Consider the following 18,212-nt stretch of genomic DNA (forward strand, 5'->3'; position numbering starts at 1 on the left):
GAATCAGTCGTATAGATTTTATCATCGTATCACGAACTTTGCTCAAAGAGAAAACGAGTGAGTGTCATGGAAGGTCCGAAAAAAAAGAGGAAGATTACCAACTTGTTTTCACCTGTCAGTGCAACAGACCTTTCTAGAATTGTGGCATCATTTGTTTCCGATAGTCATGTATTTCCGATATCTTGCGCTGGAGCGGAAGCTATTTCCCTTGATGTCACTCACGTCACATACAAATATGGAAGAGAGTAGGAAGCCGACACATCACTTTCCATTTCACACCACCATTTTGAGAACCGTGCTTTGAGTGAAGGTAAAATATGTTGATTTTTCTATAAATAATATAAATACAATAATTTTTTTTTACTATTGCCTATTTTTCGTACTCATAAAACTTGAAAACTCCATCTGGTATTTCACGTAACTAAGGACGCTTCTTTGTGTATTTTGAGCGAGGATCCGTTTCTAAAATTAGCATGACAAAGTGACACGACTGTTAAAATTTGAGGGATGTGGGTTAGTGGTGGAAGAGATTGTGGTTTTGGTTGAGGGAAGATATGAGATGGTGATAAACAGCTGTTTTGAAGACCTGGAGGAAAGAGTGGGATTGAAGAGAGTGTGGGAGTTTGTTCCAGAGGTGAAAATAAGACGAATGAATGGGTGATGGTGAGCAGTGAATCTTGATTTTCGCAGTTTCACCAGAAGGGGTTTGCTGGCAGACCTTGAGCAACCTGGAGAATTATAAGGGGGACAGAGTGCAGACAGTGCAGGGGGGCAAATCCAGAAAGGAGACAGTAGAAGACAGAAAGACCACTGACCTGCCTGCGGTGAAAGAGTGAAAGACCCAAAGACTCAGCCTCATCACGGGAGATACCAATGATCATAAAAGTCTTGGTTTCCACAGTTTGAAGCCGAACTCATTGTGAGGCAGGAGCACCAGCCCAGAGGTGAGAGCAGTACTTCATCAGGCTGTGGATGAAAGCTTTGTATGTGGTTAAGAGCTGAGGTGTGCCAAGGAAGGACTTTGCACGACAAAGGATGCCCAGTCGGTGACTGGCTTTGGAGGTGAGCTTAGAAATGTGACTTTCCCAAGAAAGATCAAGCATGTAGTAAAGAATATTCATCTCAATATTGATTGGAGTTTCTGTTAATTGTCAAAGCATTAGTTCAGGAAGATAATTTTCCCTTTCTTCAGCCATTCCAAACTGAGTCTCATTCCATGCTCATTAGCTAAATTTGATAACAGCTAGCTAGCATTCATACCATAGATACTTTATCTGCAATGACCAAATCTTATCGAGGAGCTTTTATAGATGCTACATGAAGGACAACATACCATATGAGAAAGTTGTGCTCCATGATGCAACCCCCGACACTAAAATCACGAGTTTTTACAATTGGGTGTTTGTTTAAAACTTTTTTTCCTGATTTTATTGATTAGGACGTCCAATGGAATATTTTGGGAGCAGTGGTAGTTAAATAAATAATGTTATACAACACTGATCATATTATGAAAATGTTCTTTGGCCACATTCCCATCCAGGTGTCCCTGAAGGATTCCTCAAAGCTTGCAATGCAGGTACATGTTGAAGACATTCCTTATAGGAACAGACCAATGGATGTTACATATCAGCTCGTCCCACAGGCAAGCTCAAGTAAGCAACAAAAGGAAAGCTCATTGGTGGCATACTCTTTAAACTGTCTGGCACATGGTTCATCTCAACTGACTACCTTACTGATATGATGTGAGCAGGGGTGCTGCATTTCGGAGCTTGCCATTCTCGGTATAAGAATGTAAAGCCAGCTGTCTTATCTACTAACACTCTTTTATGGGCATTAAAATATGTCTTGCAAGAGTAGGCTTTTGGAATGGTACCTTGGAGACATAGATCTTACGTGGAATTTAAATGGGATATGTTCTGTTATATTACAAAATAAATCTGCAGATTATTCAAACGAAGTAAATTTATAATGAAATGTGGATATGACACAGGTGTAGTGGGCCAAACAGCTTGTTTCCTTGTACGAGTTTCCTTGCTTGTAGCTGAAGATTAATTTGTGTTCACAGTTGAAATTGATGTGCAGCGAAAACGGAAAATTTAATAAACTGAAAAACAAGACTCATGGAAGAGTGAAAGAATCAGCAGGCAAAAGGTGAACAGATAGAAAGTGGGCCATAAGGGGAAAAAGTGTGTGAGATTGTATGCATGTAAATTAAAGGTACGCTTGTACTCCTGTTGATATCCTAAAAGTTCACCATAATATAAATATCAATAGATTGTTACCTCTGCCATGGTAGGTGGATGGAGGTTATGTTTTCACCCTTGTTGTCTGTCTTTCTATCTATCTGTTTGTCTAAGCAGGATATCTCAAAAGGTTATGGACAGATTCAGACGAAACTTGAGCATGTTGGGTGTGTGACAAGGACGAATTGATTCGATTTTGGTGAAGATCTACATCCTGATCGGAGAATTTTTGAAGTGATTCTTCACCGTTAAGGCCAAAAACAATAAATAACACAATATATTAAAAGGTTATTGACAGATTCGGATGAAACTTGGTGGACATGTTGGGTGTGTGACAAAAATAAGGTGCGGATACAGAACATTAACTGTTCAGCCTGACGGAGGTGTGCACTCTCCCGAGTGCCCTTCGAGTTTAATGTGGTGTTAAAGTAACAGAAATAATATGCTATATACTAGTCTCTGAAGGCGAGTGTTGGTTTGTGTCACCGTCAAGATAAATATTTATTTTATCATCTCAACTAAAGGTCGATAAGGGTGTTGTATGTTTACTGCTGAAGCAAATGAAGTACAGGTGATGTTTCTATTGCTAGCCTTTCATGAGTGTGTTGTTTGAAGACCTGTAAATTATTATTAAAAGTACGAAATTCATGAGTATATCTTGTATCTCACTGCAGAAGTCCAATTCAGGCACAGAACTTGCATAAAGAGGTTGTCTCCATGTTACATATGCAAATTAGAAGGGCACTCGGTAGAGCGCATACATCCACCATGTAATGCCTGATCCACGGGAACATATCGGGCCAATTGCATTTTTGAAATATCATGCTATATATCGTTTTTGGCCCTATCTCTCAATGGTGAAGAATCACTTCATAAATTAAATAATTATCGTATCCAGATCCGGATTCAGATCTTCACCAAAATGAACCAATTCTTCCTTGTCACACACCCAACGTGTCCACCAAGTTTCGTCCGAATTTATCCACAACTTTTTGAGATATCGTGCTATGCATCATTGTTTTTTACCCGATCTCTCAATGGTGAAGAATCACTTTAAAAAATTCGCATAGTCAGATCCAGATCTTCACCAAAATATAATCGGTTCGTCCTTGTCACACACCCAACCTGCCCACCAAATTCCATCCAGATTCGTCCACAACTTTTTGAGATATCCTGCACACAGACAGACAAACAAACAGAGAGGGGTGAAAGCATAACCTCCTTCACCTTCAGTGGCAGAGGTAAATAATGGATCCAAGCAATTAGCTCACCATGTTCCTGACCATGTTTTATTTTTTATTTTTTTCTGCACAATCGATCCTCATGGAAGAGTGAGACGACAGACAGAAAAAAACGGCAGTATACCAATATTTGGGAGCAGTGAGGTGACAATCAGGTGAATCAACAGCAAAAGAAGGGGTAGGAAAAGCAGGAACAGATCTGAATGAGGGCGAGAAAAGCGTGCAGCCTGGACAAGAACACAAATGTTCATTGTATTCGCAAATTAACATGAACAACTCATGAAAACGGTTTAACAAGAAAATTACAGAACAGATATCCTCAGCTTTTGAAGACGGTTTCTCAGAACGGAAAGTCAGGTCGTAAAGGAAAAAATTGTTCAATTTCTCCATACAAACCAACTCAACACTTGTAAAATGTGTGAGGCTGAAACACCTCCATGATGCTTTGTGTCATCTCATGACCATCTTTGATTGAACATCCTCTGTGGCTGCTGTATATTGTCAACATTCTTAACGATGTGCCTGGTCCTCCGATGACATTGTTCCACACCTGATTGATGTAATCTGTGACTTTTATGTGTCGGTGGTTTTTATGTACAATAGTTTGCTTTCTTCAGGTGTTTCTGAACCTGCCAAACTGCTCCCACCAAATGGAGCTCAAAGCAGTTCCAGCTTGCATTCAACTTCTGTGCCTGAGGCTGAGCAAAGGAGAGACAATTCAGAACTAAGCTCCTCTTCACAGGTACTTACCTGTATACAAGTTGCTGTTATTTTGTTTCAGCAAATTCAAAATGCAATTTGGGCTGATTTGAAATCAATGTTTGATAGATCTGCCAGACTTTCATCCCAAAGACAATGGAGTAAATATTTTATGATGCACTTTGTCAATTTTACAGTCACGTGCTTAATCAGGCCAGCAGTCATTTGTTAACAGACATCAGTTTGTTTAGAAGTCATCAACACAAGTTGGTGTTATACATGTAAGCTGATGCATCAATGCATTGCAGATTTATCATTCCTTGTTCATCTACACCAGCATAATTTCTTTTGATGCCATTTACGCATTGCGTGTGCTTAAAGCATAATTTTCAACCCCAGTCTACTTTCCCGACATAGTCCCTTATCTCTATTCCCATCTTCCTACCCACTCATTCAGTAGTGCAACCAAGATTTTCCTTGGGGGGGGGGGGCGGCAATGGTTATTGTCTGCTAAATGAATAAGTAGCAGAGGCCCACAAAATATTAAGGTACAAAGTCAAGGTGACTGGGTGAGAATGCAAGTGTCAATCACAGCCCCGACTGAGATGCACCTACTGCAATGTGCTGCCAGTCATGCTAATCTAGTCAGACAATTTTCTCCCATACCTGAACCAATGAGGGGCTCAAGCCACCTCAGCCCCCTCACCTCCCCCCCCCCCCACCATCTAATTGTGCTAATGCTCTCATTTCCCAATTCTCCTCCTACCTTCAATTCATTTTCTCAATTTAATTTTTCTCATTTCCTTCTTGGTGCATATGTAGCATGTAGGTATTCCCTTGCTTTGGTTGCACATGGAAAAAGTTTTCAGATTCTGTGCTACAGTGACATGCCATAATAAAATCACCTGTACTGGTTAAGTGGTGTTATGCTCACAGTTTGGATTTAATTAAATGAAAAGTTACTTGTTCATTCAAACTTTTTCATTGGACAGCGATTTCACCCTGAAGATCTTCAGAAAAGAGAGGAATACCTGAAATTACAACGAGATCGCTTACTTGCCAAGAAGAAGACTCGATTTGTTGTCGAGTTGAGCGAATCCAATGATTCGAGTGAGATCAATAATTCTCTGCTTATTACTGGTCCATCAGTTGTGCAACAGGTGAGCCTATGGCATAAAAGCAACACTCCTTGCCGCCCTCTCCTCTCCTCACCGCCTTTTCGTTGAGAAATTCCACCCTCAATGTACCAACTCCATCACCACAAAAGTTATTGCAAAAGAAAATGACTCTGGCATTTGAACTCACAACCTTTGCGATGCCAGTTGTGCATCCTGATCATTAGGCCCCACTTTCTACATTTTTCTCCAGTTTATTTCATAATGTTAGTATTTAACATGTAGTTTTATTTACTATAAGTAGTGTAGAAGTGGGCGTTCTGATACCCCTATCTTACCACCTCATTTCCCCTTCCCTAGGATGAGCTATATATACCCCACCTTCTTCCCCACATCCTCCACATGAGCTTGCCCTTAATTCACCAGCCACCCAATAATTCCATAATGTGCTGATAGAGGAGCATTGTAAAAGCAGTTGCATGCAACAGGCAAAAAAAATGATTAAGAGAAAGAAACACCCACACACACTGACAGACAGACAGAGAGAATTGAATTGAATTGAATTTGAAACACCATTTATTTCACAAAAAGACAAACCTGGTGAATCAATTTTACAGGGACATAATTTTTTTTTTAAAGGCCTCGTTAATACACCACTTTCACTCAAAGAGTTTGACATTTTCATTTGCCACATAGTAATCAAACTCTAACCTGATTCTTGCAGAGACCAGCCCTTTAAAAACTGGGCCAACATCAAAATCATGCCCATTATCAATTTTAATTTTCCTTCATTTATATATTGTTTATTTTGCAATAGCAACCAAGAAGTTTAGGAAATACCGGAGTCCTTGCAAGTGGGGCTAAAAGGTACACCAAAAATACACACATGTAGAGTGAAAAGAAAATGCAGTCGGTAGAAAAGGTGTATGTCTTTCACACTGCATGTAGGCATGAAGGAGATCCTCCTTCTATTCACAGAAGTGGCATGTTACCACCACTGAACTGTCAAGGTGGTGGACAAAGGTATACGAAGGGAGAGCCCAATGTGTTAGCCTCCACTGAATATCTGCTTGGAAACCATACATTGGTAGTTTATACATATTAGGCCATAGTGAAGTCGCAGAAGACCCTGGTCCTAACCGTTCTGACCACAAGGCCACGTGTGTCACTCCAGAGAAGGATGAGGCTTGGTTATCTTGAAGGAGTTTATGAATACCTGCCTTTGTTACCAAGTGAAAAGGAGAGAGATGTTTGTCATTTGACTGGAGAGAGGGGAGCACCTTAATTTCAGGGAAGGACAGCCAAAAATCCTCGACGTTACCAATACCTTCCCAGCCAATACTTAGCTGCCTAAACTTCCTCCTGACTATGTGTACAATTTGGCTTACAACATGAACAGATCTAAAACTAAGACTGGTCACAACTCTCCTAGCAGACCTTCATTTAATCCCAGATACATCCCTCAGGTCACATACTTTGCCAACTCCTCCTTCAATAAATGTCCTAATCAAAGTACAACTGTGAGGAATGCATGGAAAAAAAACCGTTATAGAAATTAGGTTCTTGGATAAACATCTGGAAAGTGTAAGCCTCGAGGCAGCAATGAACCCCAGGGCTTTTCCAACCATCCAGTAAATTTTGACAAAACCCTGGAAGTTAAGCTAAACTGATACGATCAAGGTTCACCAAGAACAGGGGCCCATCATAACACAGCTCACTAGCTTGTTGCAGCAAAAAGGGTGAAAAAGGGTGCCAGTGTAGCTCCTCAGCATACAGCAGCCATTGCACAGACTGCAAGCGAAATGCCATCAGCCGACAAGACACATCAACAACTCCATGTCAGCCCTCCTTCCGAGAGTGGTACATGTAATGTACTGAAATGGAAGATGCTTAGCAGGCAGACACGAGCGGGAGGACAGTCGAGCCAGGCTGTGTTGTACAAGTGCGAGCGCGGGCGTACTCTGCCCGTGGCTCTACTTTATTCCGTATGCACACGCATGAGCCGCATTCGACTACTGCATTCCTACGACGCCTCAGGCGGCGCGCACACCTTATATCCCTCGCAGATACGATGACCACTCCGACCACTCCCACACCACCACGCCCTTCCCCGTAGGCCCGCAGACTCCACCACACTCCTCCCCCTAAAACCATGATTATTAAATGATCACCATTATAGAAGCATAAAGACACGAAGGACTTCAGTACAACAATCATGAAAATAAAATGAAAAATAGCGAAGTATAACAGCACACCACATCATATAATGTGTCGATGCGAGCGAGTGGAGCAGCAAAGGCCAGGTTCCAAAGACGGAGGTGCACAAAGCACTCACCAAACTCTGACCGCGTTACCGATATGAAGCAGCAAAACGAGAAGCACAGCAGCACTTTGCAGCAAAAACGCCCCCAGGCGGCCCATGCTGACATGGCCCTCGCCGAGGTCGTGGCGACCTTTCGAGCCAACCTCCCCCGGCACCATCAAACGCCTCCGGCCCACTCCCCCCAGGCAGACCCGACGTAGATAAACATTCCGAGGCCGGAAGCCCGCTGTCTGGAAGCCGTGGCGCCAGCCTTGATCGACCTTGGCCGGGGGCACTGAACAGCGTCGCTGGCTGTATGCATTTAATGCTCCAAAACAACTCACGCACCACAATCAGTTGAGACGCCAACGCCCGTCCAAACGGCCTTGAGCGAACACAGAGAGCTGCGCTCGCAACCAGAGGTGGGGGTAACGCCGACCAGGGCACCAGTCTTGGTTCTGAGTCGACCTCCGAGACCCACACGGCAGCTAGACGGGAGCAACTCCATTTAAACCACACTGCAATCATAGGCTCGTTATAAATCACTACGAACATTATTCGAAGCATTGCAAACTCATTTTTCTGTACAGCGCGCTTTTTTGATAAAATCCCAGCACATGACAAAGCAACTACCTGTGACCCGGGACAATGGAAGGCCAACCCAACCTTTTTATTCGCCACCACCGCTCCTGAAGCCCCCACATCACATTGATCATAATACAACTCCCATTGACTGATCTCCGCCAAATCCACTTTCACACGGGAACTGCTGGCATTTATTTCAACAACGTTAAACTGCATCACTAGAGCAAGGAAAAACACATATGCCATGAACAACAACCCACAACTCACATCACGAGTCCGTTTCTTGGTCGTCGACTTGATGTTGCGACTTGCGACTCCCTTTAACGCCACGGGCTCCCCGCCACCTGTTGAAGCTGCCTGAACAACACCGACGCGCATTGCCTCACGAACACTGCCGAAGCGCGGGAACTCATCGCGAGCGAAGCGCGGGAACTCATCGCCAGAGCTGATATGGCTCTCGCCGCTTCCGACCCGCACATCACCGCCGCAGGCAGCAACGAACGGTCGCTCCCGCTGCATCGACGCGGCCCCCGCCGCCAGAGCCTCGCCCTCGGTACTCGACGAAGGTCTCGAAGAGAGCACTGGCACATCTGGAGGTACGAACCGGAGATCCAGTCCGAGGTGCGCCAGCCCGTTCCGACCCAAAAGGGTCCGGCTCGCCGGGTCCGGCTCGCCGGCATCATCATGCCCCGGTTGCAGGCCGATCTCCAGGTCACTGGGGTCCTGCTGCGGTGCCCCTTCGCTCCCGGTGCGACCGTGCTGCGGTGCCCCTTCGCTCCCGGTGCGACCGTGCTGCGGTGCGCGCCGTCGTCCCGCACCGTTAGGCGCGCGAGCACCCTGCGGCACTTGTGCCATCGCACGGACTCCGGGCTGCGCGACCTGCGGCACTTGTGCGGTCACCGCGTGGACCTCGGGATTAGCCGCCATGCCCCAGCTGGAGCTACTCATTACGTCCTGGCCAGCAATGGCGCGGACATCCGTGAGTGTCTGCTCGACAGATGAAGCAGTCGCGACCGCCGAGTCGAATGTGATGTCGGTCAACCGTAGGATGGCTGCTCGCAGACCAGAAATAAAATGATCTCTGAGCCGTGCCGGACACTCCTCTGTCGTGAATTTGCACGGCACAGCCGAATGCGATGCGCGGGCAGCACGAGTGGACTCAATTCGACACCCGATCCGTGCCTCGCTCAGTTCAACCTCCCCTGCCACTGATCTTGTCATCTCCGGATCAATTGGAAGCAGGTTTCGACCCGGGACGGAAGGATCGCTTCGCACACCGCCATCTATGACCGTAACAATGGGCGATGACCCTCGGCCCACACACCGTAGACGACCTCGAGAGCTCAGACCGCCGTCCGAGTGATTGCATTGCCACGCTCGCCCACGACCCGCGCCGCAGACCGTGCGCGTGGCCGTGCGTGCCTGGCCCATCGCGATGACCCCCAGACCATCTGCTGTACCCCGACCATCGAGACCTCGGACATTCTCCAGAGCTTGCGCGACGTCCCACGCCACGTTCGAGCCGAAACGCGTGTCCTCAACAAAACGAACAGTGAGCGCGGCCGTTGCCCACTCGACGTGGCCGAAGTCGATTCCGACGAAGGCGGGCACGCGTACGTTTGCCGTGCACCGACCCTCTGCCATGCTCGTGCTGGCGAGACCTTTGGCTCCGTAGCTTGGAACCGCACGGGTCATTTGCCGCCCTGCACACGCCGATCCGAAGATCCTCGTTCGCCAACTGTAATGTACTGAAATGGAAGATGCTTAGCAGGCAGACACGAGCGGGAGGACAGTCGAGCCGGGCTGTGTTGTACAAGTGCGAGCGCGGGCGTACTCTGCCCGTGGCTCTCCTTTATTCCGTATGCACACGCACGAGCCGCATTCGACTACTGCATTCCTATGACGCCTCAGGCGGCGCGCACACCTTATATCCCTCGCAGATACGATGACCACTCCGACCACTCCCACACCACCACGCCCTTCCCCGTAGTCCCGCAGACTCCACCACAGTACAGTATACGAGGATGAAGCAAGTGGTTAGGTTACGTTCTATGTGGAAGCATGCGCCAGAGCAGCGTGTCGCTGCATACACTTTCCATCAACACACCAGGGGCTTCTGTCTGGCCATCCTTCCAGGCAGATGCCATCTCCTTGAGATGCCGATTAACGTGCTGCAACCACAAGGCACGCGGTTATCCCATTGGCCTTCTCCACTCACGAGGCTCCCTCACTGAGAGAATCTGGTGAGCAGGATCAGCATCAGGAAATTGAGTCATATGACGCCATACAGTCGCAGCTGATGCTCATGGAATACACAGGTAACAAATCTCATTTGAGTCTCTCTCAGCAACCGCTTGTTGGATACAAAGTCTGACCAGCGAGAGCCAAAGATTCTTCAAAGAGAATTGGCACCGAAGGAGTTAAGTCTTCATCTCAGATCTTTGTCAGAGTCCAAGTCTCACTTCTGTAGAGCAAGACTGGAAGCACCAAGGACCTGAAGACTCGGACATTCATCCTCCTGCATAGGCACTGACCATGATGCAGTGAATCCATGACTCCCCAAGTCGAGCCCAGCCGTCTATTGACCTTCGGCTCCCAACCTGCAGAGACATGAATGCCAAGGTAAGTTAATCTCTCCGTGACCTCAACATCCTCACCACAAACAGGTACAGACAAGATAGAAGCATCCAATATGTCATTGAAAGCCTGGATCTTAGTTTCACCCAGGAAACCCGTAATCCCAGTGGCTCAGTCTCCTCATTCAGTGCCTCGAGGGCTCCTACAAGGACATGCAGTGTTTACGCAAGGATGACTGCATCACCTGCAAAATCAAGGTTCACCACGTCACTTCCGGACTTCCTGTTTGGGGATCGGCGCACGTGTACAGCTGGGTGGCAAGCTCTCCTTCCTGTCCTCCTAAAGCTTAGTTTCCAGTCCTTCTAAAGCTTTTTGCGTAATTTGTTATCGTTATTTTTGTCAGGGCCTGTGGAACTGTACTAATAAAGCTGTAATTGTGTTCATAACAGTTTTAGCGGGTATTTGTATTAATTTTTTGAGAGAAGCCGGGGGGGGGGGAGGCTCGTGTTAAGTTTAGCGTTAAGTCAGTTAGGGCCTAGGGAGTATGGGGATAAAAAAGGGGAAAATAGAGACTGACGGAGAAAGGAAGAGGAGTTCTTAAAATGTTATAGTTGCTCAATGTAGGCCACGTCAACAACAGGGGAAGCAGAGGGTTCTTATTGTTGTAGGAAGTGTGAGAAAATTGCCCACTTGAGGATGATTATTACTAGGTTGAAGGAACACATTGATAATTTTCAGCAAGTAGCAGAATGTGAGAAATTTGTAGATAATAGTTGGTTACGGTTGTGGAGTGAGGTTGCTGAGGATATTGGAAGTGGTGACAGTGCAGTGGGGGCAGGTAGTGGTGATGGTGCAGCGTGGGGAGGTGGTGGTGACGATGCAGCGGGGGCAGGCGGTGGTGACGATGCAGTGGGGGCAGGCAGTTGTGACGATGCAGCGGGGGCAGGCGGTGGTGACGGTGCAGTGGGGGCAGGCGGTGCTGAGGGTGCAGCGGGGGCAGGCGGTGCTGACGATGCAGCAAGGGCAGGCGGTGCTGATGATTCCGCAAGGGCAGGCGATGGTGACAGTGCAGCAGGTGCAGGATGTGGTGTAGGTGCAACGGGGGCAGGAGGTGGTGGATGTGCAGTGGGTACAGGCAGTGGTGGGGGTGCAGTGAGTGCAGGCAGTGGTGGAGGTGCAGCATGTGCAGGCAGTGGTGGATGTGCAGCGGGTGCAGGCAGTGTTGGAGGTGCAAGGGGGGCAGGCAGTGGTGATGGTGCAGTGGTGACGGTGCAGCAGCGGCAGGAGGTGATGGAAATGCAGCGGGGGCAGGAGGTAGTGTATGTGCAGTGGGGGCAGAAGGTGGACGTGGTGACGGTGCAGCGGGGACAGGCAGTGGTGGAGGTGCAGCGGGGGAAAGCGGTAGTGAGGGTGCAGCAGGGGCAGGTGGTGGTGACGATGCAGCGGGTGCAGGAGGTGGTGGAGGTGCAGCGGGGGCAGGAGGTGGTGGATGTGCAGTGGGTGCAGGCAGTGGTAGAGCTGCAGAAATAGAAATTTGTAGAAACGAGGTATGGGAGACAATTTTTGTTGGTGATGATAATTAAATAATTATGGAGATTCTTCATTCTACAGGAAGGATCGTACACAGAGAATTATGTGCAGTTTTTAAGCAGCAGGAGCTAGGGACATTGAAGGAAGGGTAAACGATATTGTATCGGGTCACGACAGGAAGAAGTTGGTTGTGGTGCGAATGATGTAGGGAAAGTTTACTCAGAGATTTTGAAAAATAGATACAGGATATTGGGTAAGCGGCTGAAAGCAAAGGGTTGTGAGGTCATATTTTCTGGGATTCTCCCAAGATTAGGAAACAATATGGAAATTATGAGCAGAGCAACAGACTTCAACCAATGGCTGGGAGGAAGGTTTTACATTTAAGAAGCAGTGCGAATCATTGAGGGAGCAAAGGGAGTGTTTCTGAAATGATGGCCGTATGTTAAATAGAAAGGGGCAGCAAGGTTTGCAGTGCGAATTGATGAAGGAATTCAGGCTTTTTTAGACCAGCGGAAGGTGGAGAAGCTATTGAGGAAGAAACTGATGATGTAATTGTGATGAGTAAGGCCAGGCAGGAAAATAGAATTTCAGGAAGGGAAAAGTTAAACATATTCCATACCAATGCCAGAAGTTTAAATAATAAGATGGAAGAGCTTGAAGCCAAAGTCGATGGTGAAGAGTATGATACAGTTGCAGTGAATGAGGCATGATTAAAGGAGAGTAACTGGAGGACAGGATTAGAAGGCTACAAGGTGTATCGGTGTGATATGAGGAGGAGTAGCAATCTGGGTAAAGGACAGCATTGCATCAAGAGAAAGGGGTGACATCAAGAAAGGAATAAATGTTGAGGAGTCTGTGTGGGTAGAGAATAGACTATAGAGATTGTAAAAACAGTAAGATACTGATCGGATGCTTTTATAAGGCTCCGGGTGTGAAGGAAGAGTAGGAAGGAGTACATGAAGAATTGAAAATGGCATGTTGTCAGGGAAGAGTATTGGTTATGGGGGATTTTAACTTTCCAGCGATAGATTGGGTTCAGGAACAGGGAAAGGGCAGAGCGGATGAGGATTTCCAAGTTTTATTCCAAGATTGCTTTTTATCCCAGTTTTAGATAAGCCCACTAGGGGGAGTGCTGTGTTCGACCTCCTTTTAAGTAACGATCCCAATATGGTGGAGGACCTGGAGGTAGGGGAGCATTTAGGAGCAAGTGACCATAACATTGTGTGTGCAAATATTCTGTTAAGGGTTAGGGTTCAGGATTGTAGGGAAAGGCTATTAGATTTCAGGAAGGCAAACCTTGAGTGTTTCTTCAGAAGGAGAGAATTGAGAGTTATGAGGAGAGAATTGGGTGATGTAGATTGGGAGACTCTAACAACAGGACAATCAGCAATAGAGAAATGGGAAACCTTCAAGGAGCAAATGTGTGGAGTACAGAGTAAGTACATTCCAATGAGGTGTAAAACTTGAAGTAGAAAGAGGCCAGGGTGGTTGAGCAGTGAGATAAGGAATGCTATTAAGGAGAAGCAAAAGGCATTTATTGGGTTTAAAATAACAGGACTGGAGTTGGATTTATATCACTATCGGAATAAACAGAGGCAAGTTAAGAACATAACTCGGCAAGCCAAAAGAGAGGATGAGAAGGACATGGCTAAAAATATTAAACATAACAGCAAGGCTTTCTTTGAGTATATCAGGGGAAAAGAACAGGTTAGGACCAGTGTGGGCCCATTGAGGAGTAGCATCAGGAGAGTGGTTAGTTATGAAAGTGAGATGGGAGGCTTATTAAACAGGTATTTTTCATCAACTTTTACCAAGAACAGTCAGAAGAATTGCCAATAGCTGAGAGTATCTATCAAGGACGCGAGGAAGGGCTTTTCAGAAGATCCAGGTTGGAGTGGAGGAAGTAAAGGAACAGCTTGGTAATCTAGGAGTTGATAAGGCTCGTATGTGGTGACGTGGTGAGGTAATCTAGGAGTAGGGCCAGATAATATGCACCCGAGTATTGATGGAGGTGGCTGAACAGGTAAGCGAGATGTTAACAGATATTTTCAATACGTCAACGATTTCGATGGTGGGGTGAAGAGTAAGCTTTCCAAATTTGCAGATGACACAAAGCTTGGAGGCAATGTGGATAGCAGAGTGGGTGGTCATCAGATTCAGTAAAGTATTGATACTTGCATAGATTGGGCAAAAGATTGGCAGATGGAATTTAACATGAACAAGTGTAAGGTGTTGGGGATGGGAAAGAACAATAAAAATAGAGATTACAGGATGTAAGGGGTAATTTTGGAGCGAGTCACACAGGAGAAGGATCTGGGGGTGGTAATGGATATGGGAGGTAAGCAGGCAGCACAATGCCAGGCAGCTATAGGTAAAGCACATAGGGTGTTAGGTTGTATTCGGAGGGGAATCATTTATAAATCAAGAGGTGGTGTTAACATTGCACAGGAATTTACTGAGGGCCACATCTAGAATATTGTGTGCAGTTTTGGTCACCACAATTCAGGAAGGACATAGATGCCACAGAGAGGGTTCAGCGCAGGGCTACTCGATTGATTCTGGGCCGAGCTCGACTCAGCTTTGAGGAGCGGTTGAAGAAGACAGGGCTTTACACACTAAAAAGGAGGTGGTTATGAGGAGATATGATGGAGATGTTTAAGATCATGAAAGGTATATATAAAATAAGTGAAGATGAATTCAACAGAGTAGACAGTGATAGGACCAGGTGTCATAACCTGAGAGTAAAGAAGAGGAGAGTTAAGATGGTAGTAAGGTAGGGGACTTTCACTCAGAGAGTAGTTAATGCATGGAATGGTCTCTCTGGAAAGGTAGTAGCAGCAGAAAGAGTAGATAAGTTTAAATTAGAATTAGATAGGAACCTGGAAGTGATGGAGATAGAGGGGTATTGGGATGTTGACAGGACTTTTAGGTAGTTTGAGCATTGATGGGTGATTGTGTGCAATTGTACAGAGTGCTGTTGGTGGGGGTCTCGTCAAGGGGGGTTGTGTGGTTGATGTGTGTTTTTAACTAAGCCAATGCCCCCCTCCCCTGAGGGGAGGAAGAAGAAGAAAAATACAAAAACTTAAAATGAATTGATTTTTTTGAAAAAAACATTTGCTTTCTTCTTTGGATCTCGTGTAGATATGAGGTCTGTCTAAAATGTAATGAGACTGACTTCACAGAAATTTTATTCCAAAAAATATATTGAAATCACAGCTTGTCCCCTTCAAAATTGTTTCCCTCCATTCTCACACACTTGTCCATCCTCTTCTTCCACACCTCGATGCACCCCCGGAAGGCTTCTTCTGGAATCCTCCGGATCTCCGTCGTCACCGCCCTTTTGATGGCCTCCACATCAGGAAATAGGGTCCCCTTGATCACCCCCTTGAGCTTGGGGAATAGGAAAAAATCACATGGGGCCAAGTCTGGCGAATATGGGGGTTGCTCCAGAGTTGGCATGTTCCTCTCCACCAGAAACTGTCGGATGCTCAGGACACTGTGAGAAGGGGCATTGTCATGGTGGAGCACGCAGGCGTCGTTCTCCCACAGATCCCTCCTCTTGTCCCGGACTGATCTCATGAGGTGCCGGAGGATCTCCTTGTACACGTATTGATTCACTGTTTGACCCTGTGGTAGAAACTCGAAGTGGACGATGCCCTTGATGTCAAAAAACGCGATGAGCATCACCTTGACCTTCGACTTCGACATCCTTGCTTTCTTTGGTCTTAGTGATGCCGGACTGTGTGTTGGTAGTGTGTGTCGGGGTGGTGCTGAGGTGTCATCCATTAGACGGCAGTCTCCTTGGGTTAACCTGAGGCAGTCCCTTTGGGTAGGTGCCTGGAATATCCTATCCCGAAGAGAGGATGATCACCTGTCTCTGTTATCATCTGAGCTCAAGCGTTTGAACATCGGTATTGCAGCACTCTCTGAGGTTCGGAGACCGAATTGTGGCGAGATCATGGCGGGTGGTTACACCTACTATTGGCCTGGTTGCTCTGATGGTTACCATGCCCAAGTAGTTGCTGTTGCTGTGTCCAATAAGCTGACTCCAATGATAATTGAGGTAACACCGGTCAACAAGCGTATTATGAATCTAAGGATTCGTCACTCCTTGGGTGTCATCTCCCTGGTCTCTGTATATGCTCCGACTGAGGTGAGTGATCTCTATGCCACGCTTGAGTATGTGGTTGATCAGTGCCCCAGGCGAGATACTATACTCATCTTGGGGGATTTGTCCGAATCTGTCCACAACTTTTTAAGGCATCCCATTCACAGAAAAACACACAGACAAACAGAATACCGACAGGGGTGAAAACATAACCCCCGTCCACCTTCGGTGGTGGAGGTAACAAGTCAGAATCACTACCACCACCACACAGCACTCTCAGTACCAGAATATCGTTCAGAAATCAGATCGATCAGCTTTTGTAGCACCCCACATAAACCGAGGCTCCTTGGGAGGACATTCCAATTCACTGAATTAAACGCTTTATGAAGATCAACATAGGATGCAAGCAGCTCCTGCTGAAACTCTCACCTGCATTTGATGAGGACCCGAAGAGCAAGGATATGGTCAATCGTTGACCTCTTTGGTGTAAAGTCAGACTGCTACTGGCTCTAGTGCTCACAGATGGTAGTGAACTCTATCAACAATTATCTGAACAAAGACCTTGCAAGGATAATTCTTGATAGGGTTTGCCACCATCTGCTTGAGCACCGAGAGCAACGTCACCCATTGGTAGTTGTTGAAGTCCTGGTGGCCACCATTCCCTTTCCAGTGAGGGACAACAAGGAGGTTTTTCCATTCAGTTGGAAGTATCGCTGTGTTTAAGCAGATAACAGAACTTCATGCAACAACATAAGTGCAGCATTTTCATCAAAGTTGAGAAGTTCAGCATGGATGCTACAAATCTCAGGAGCTTTGACCGCTTTCAACTGGTTCACCGTAGCTTGTATTTTCACAAATAAAAGCTGTTCACAGTTGAATGGAGGGTCAGCAATAGGGATAGTAACACTCCTGGTGGGTCAACCTGGGAAAGCGACCCAAAGTAACCAGCCCATCAGGCCTTCATTTCAGACTCCTCTGTCAAGAGCTCACCACCCTCTGCTCTAACTACAGTATACCAAGGGCTAAGCTTAGAAGAACGCAATGCATCTATTCCTCTGTGTGCAGGGTGAGAATCACTTGAGCACAGGTGCTCTACCCTTTCACAGAATCCTGGGGAAAAAGGCCTCCTTGTCTGACCTCAGCAAATGTAAAGTTTTATAGCTGATCTTGCTGAACAGCTCAGTTCTGCCATCAAGCCTGGCCCCTTGACACGAGTCAATGATATACAGTGTCCCTTGGGCGACAAAGTTCCTCTTCACCTGGCGTGGGTTCCAAGACACCCACCGGCAACATCAAGAATGGTGGTCTTGAAGGCATTCCACAACTCTTCAGGATCCCCTCAAACACCCCTTCAGGATCTCTTCAACCCTCACTCAACCTGTTCACAAACTCCTCAGCTACGCTTTCATTATTACCCCATGGGGTCTTCCACCCCACGGGGTCAAAGCGCCGCTCACATTCTCTCTTTTCATGTGTACAATTCATTTGAACGTCTATTTCTCCATTATTCGTGAACAGAATTCGATGAAAAATGACAGGCAAATACGAGACACATATGTGCAGGTATTACTGAGCCCAAAGTGCGATTCCAGCCCTTTGGGCCGAGAAACGGCCCTTTCGGCCTATTTTCTTAAAATTGTCATAATTTTTTTTTTAAATGCGCTGTGCGATGCCCAATGCAAAATTAAGTCGCAAATGATGATATGAAACTTGCCTCACTCTTGTGAGGTGTTTTGATTTATTTTTCTGATGTGATGAAAATCTTACCAAATTTCAAAACTATCTATCATCCGTGCTATCGCTTACCTGAGA

At 46.3% G+C, this 18,212-nt stretch overlaps 1 protein-coding gene across 7 annotated transcripts in view; it reads left to right on the plus strand.

Annotated features, from left to right (window-relative positions):
- CFAP36 (cilia and flagella associated protein 36) overlaps positions 1-18,212 on the plus strand; it is a 133,706-nt gene that overhangs the window by 83,757 nt on the left and 31,737 nt on the right. For all 7 annotated transcript variants that reach the window (XM_085896608.1, XM_085896610.1, XM_085896607.1 and 4 more), the window contains 3 exons: positions 1,541-1,652; positions 4,102-4,226; positions 5,176-5,343. In XM_085896608.1, the coding sequence (XP_085752734.1) occupies positions 1,541-1,652; positions 4,102-4,226; positions 5,176-5,343 (405 nt within the window). The remainder of the gene's footprint in view (positions 1-1,540; positions 1,653-4,101; positions 4,227-5,175; positions 5,344-18,212) is intronic.

This window comes from Eptatretus burgeri, chromosome 9 (genome assembly GCF_056783735.1).
Source record: "Eptatretus burgeri isolate ZD-2024b chromosome 9, Ebu_testis_v1, whole genome shotgun sequence".
In the NCBI taxonomy this organism is placed as follows: Eukaryota; Metazoa; Chordata; class Myxini; order Myxiniformes; family Myxinidae; genus Eptatretus; species Eptatretus burgeri.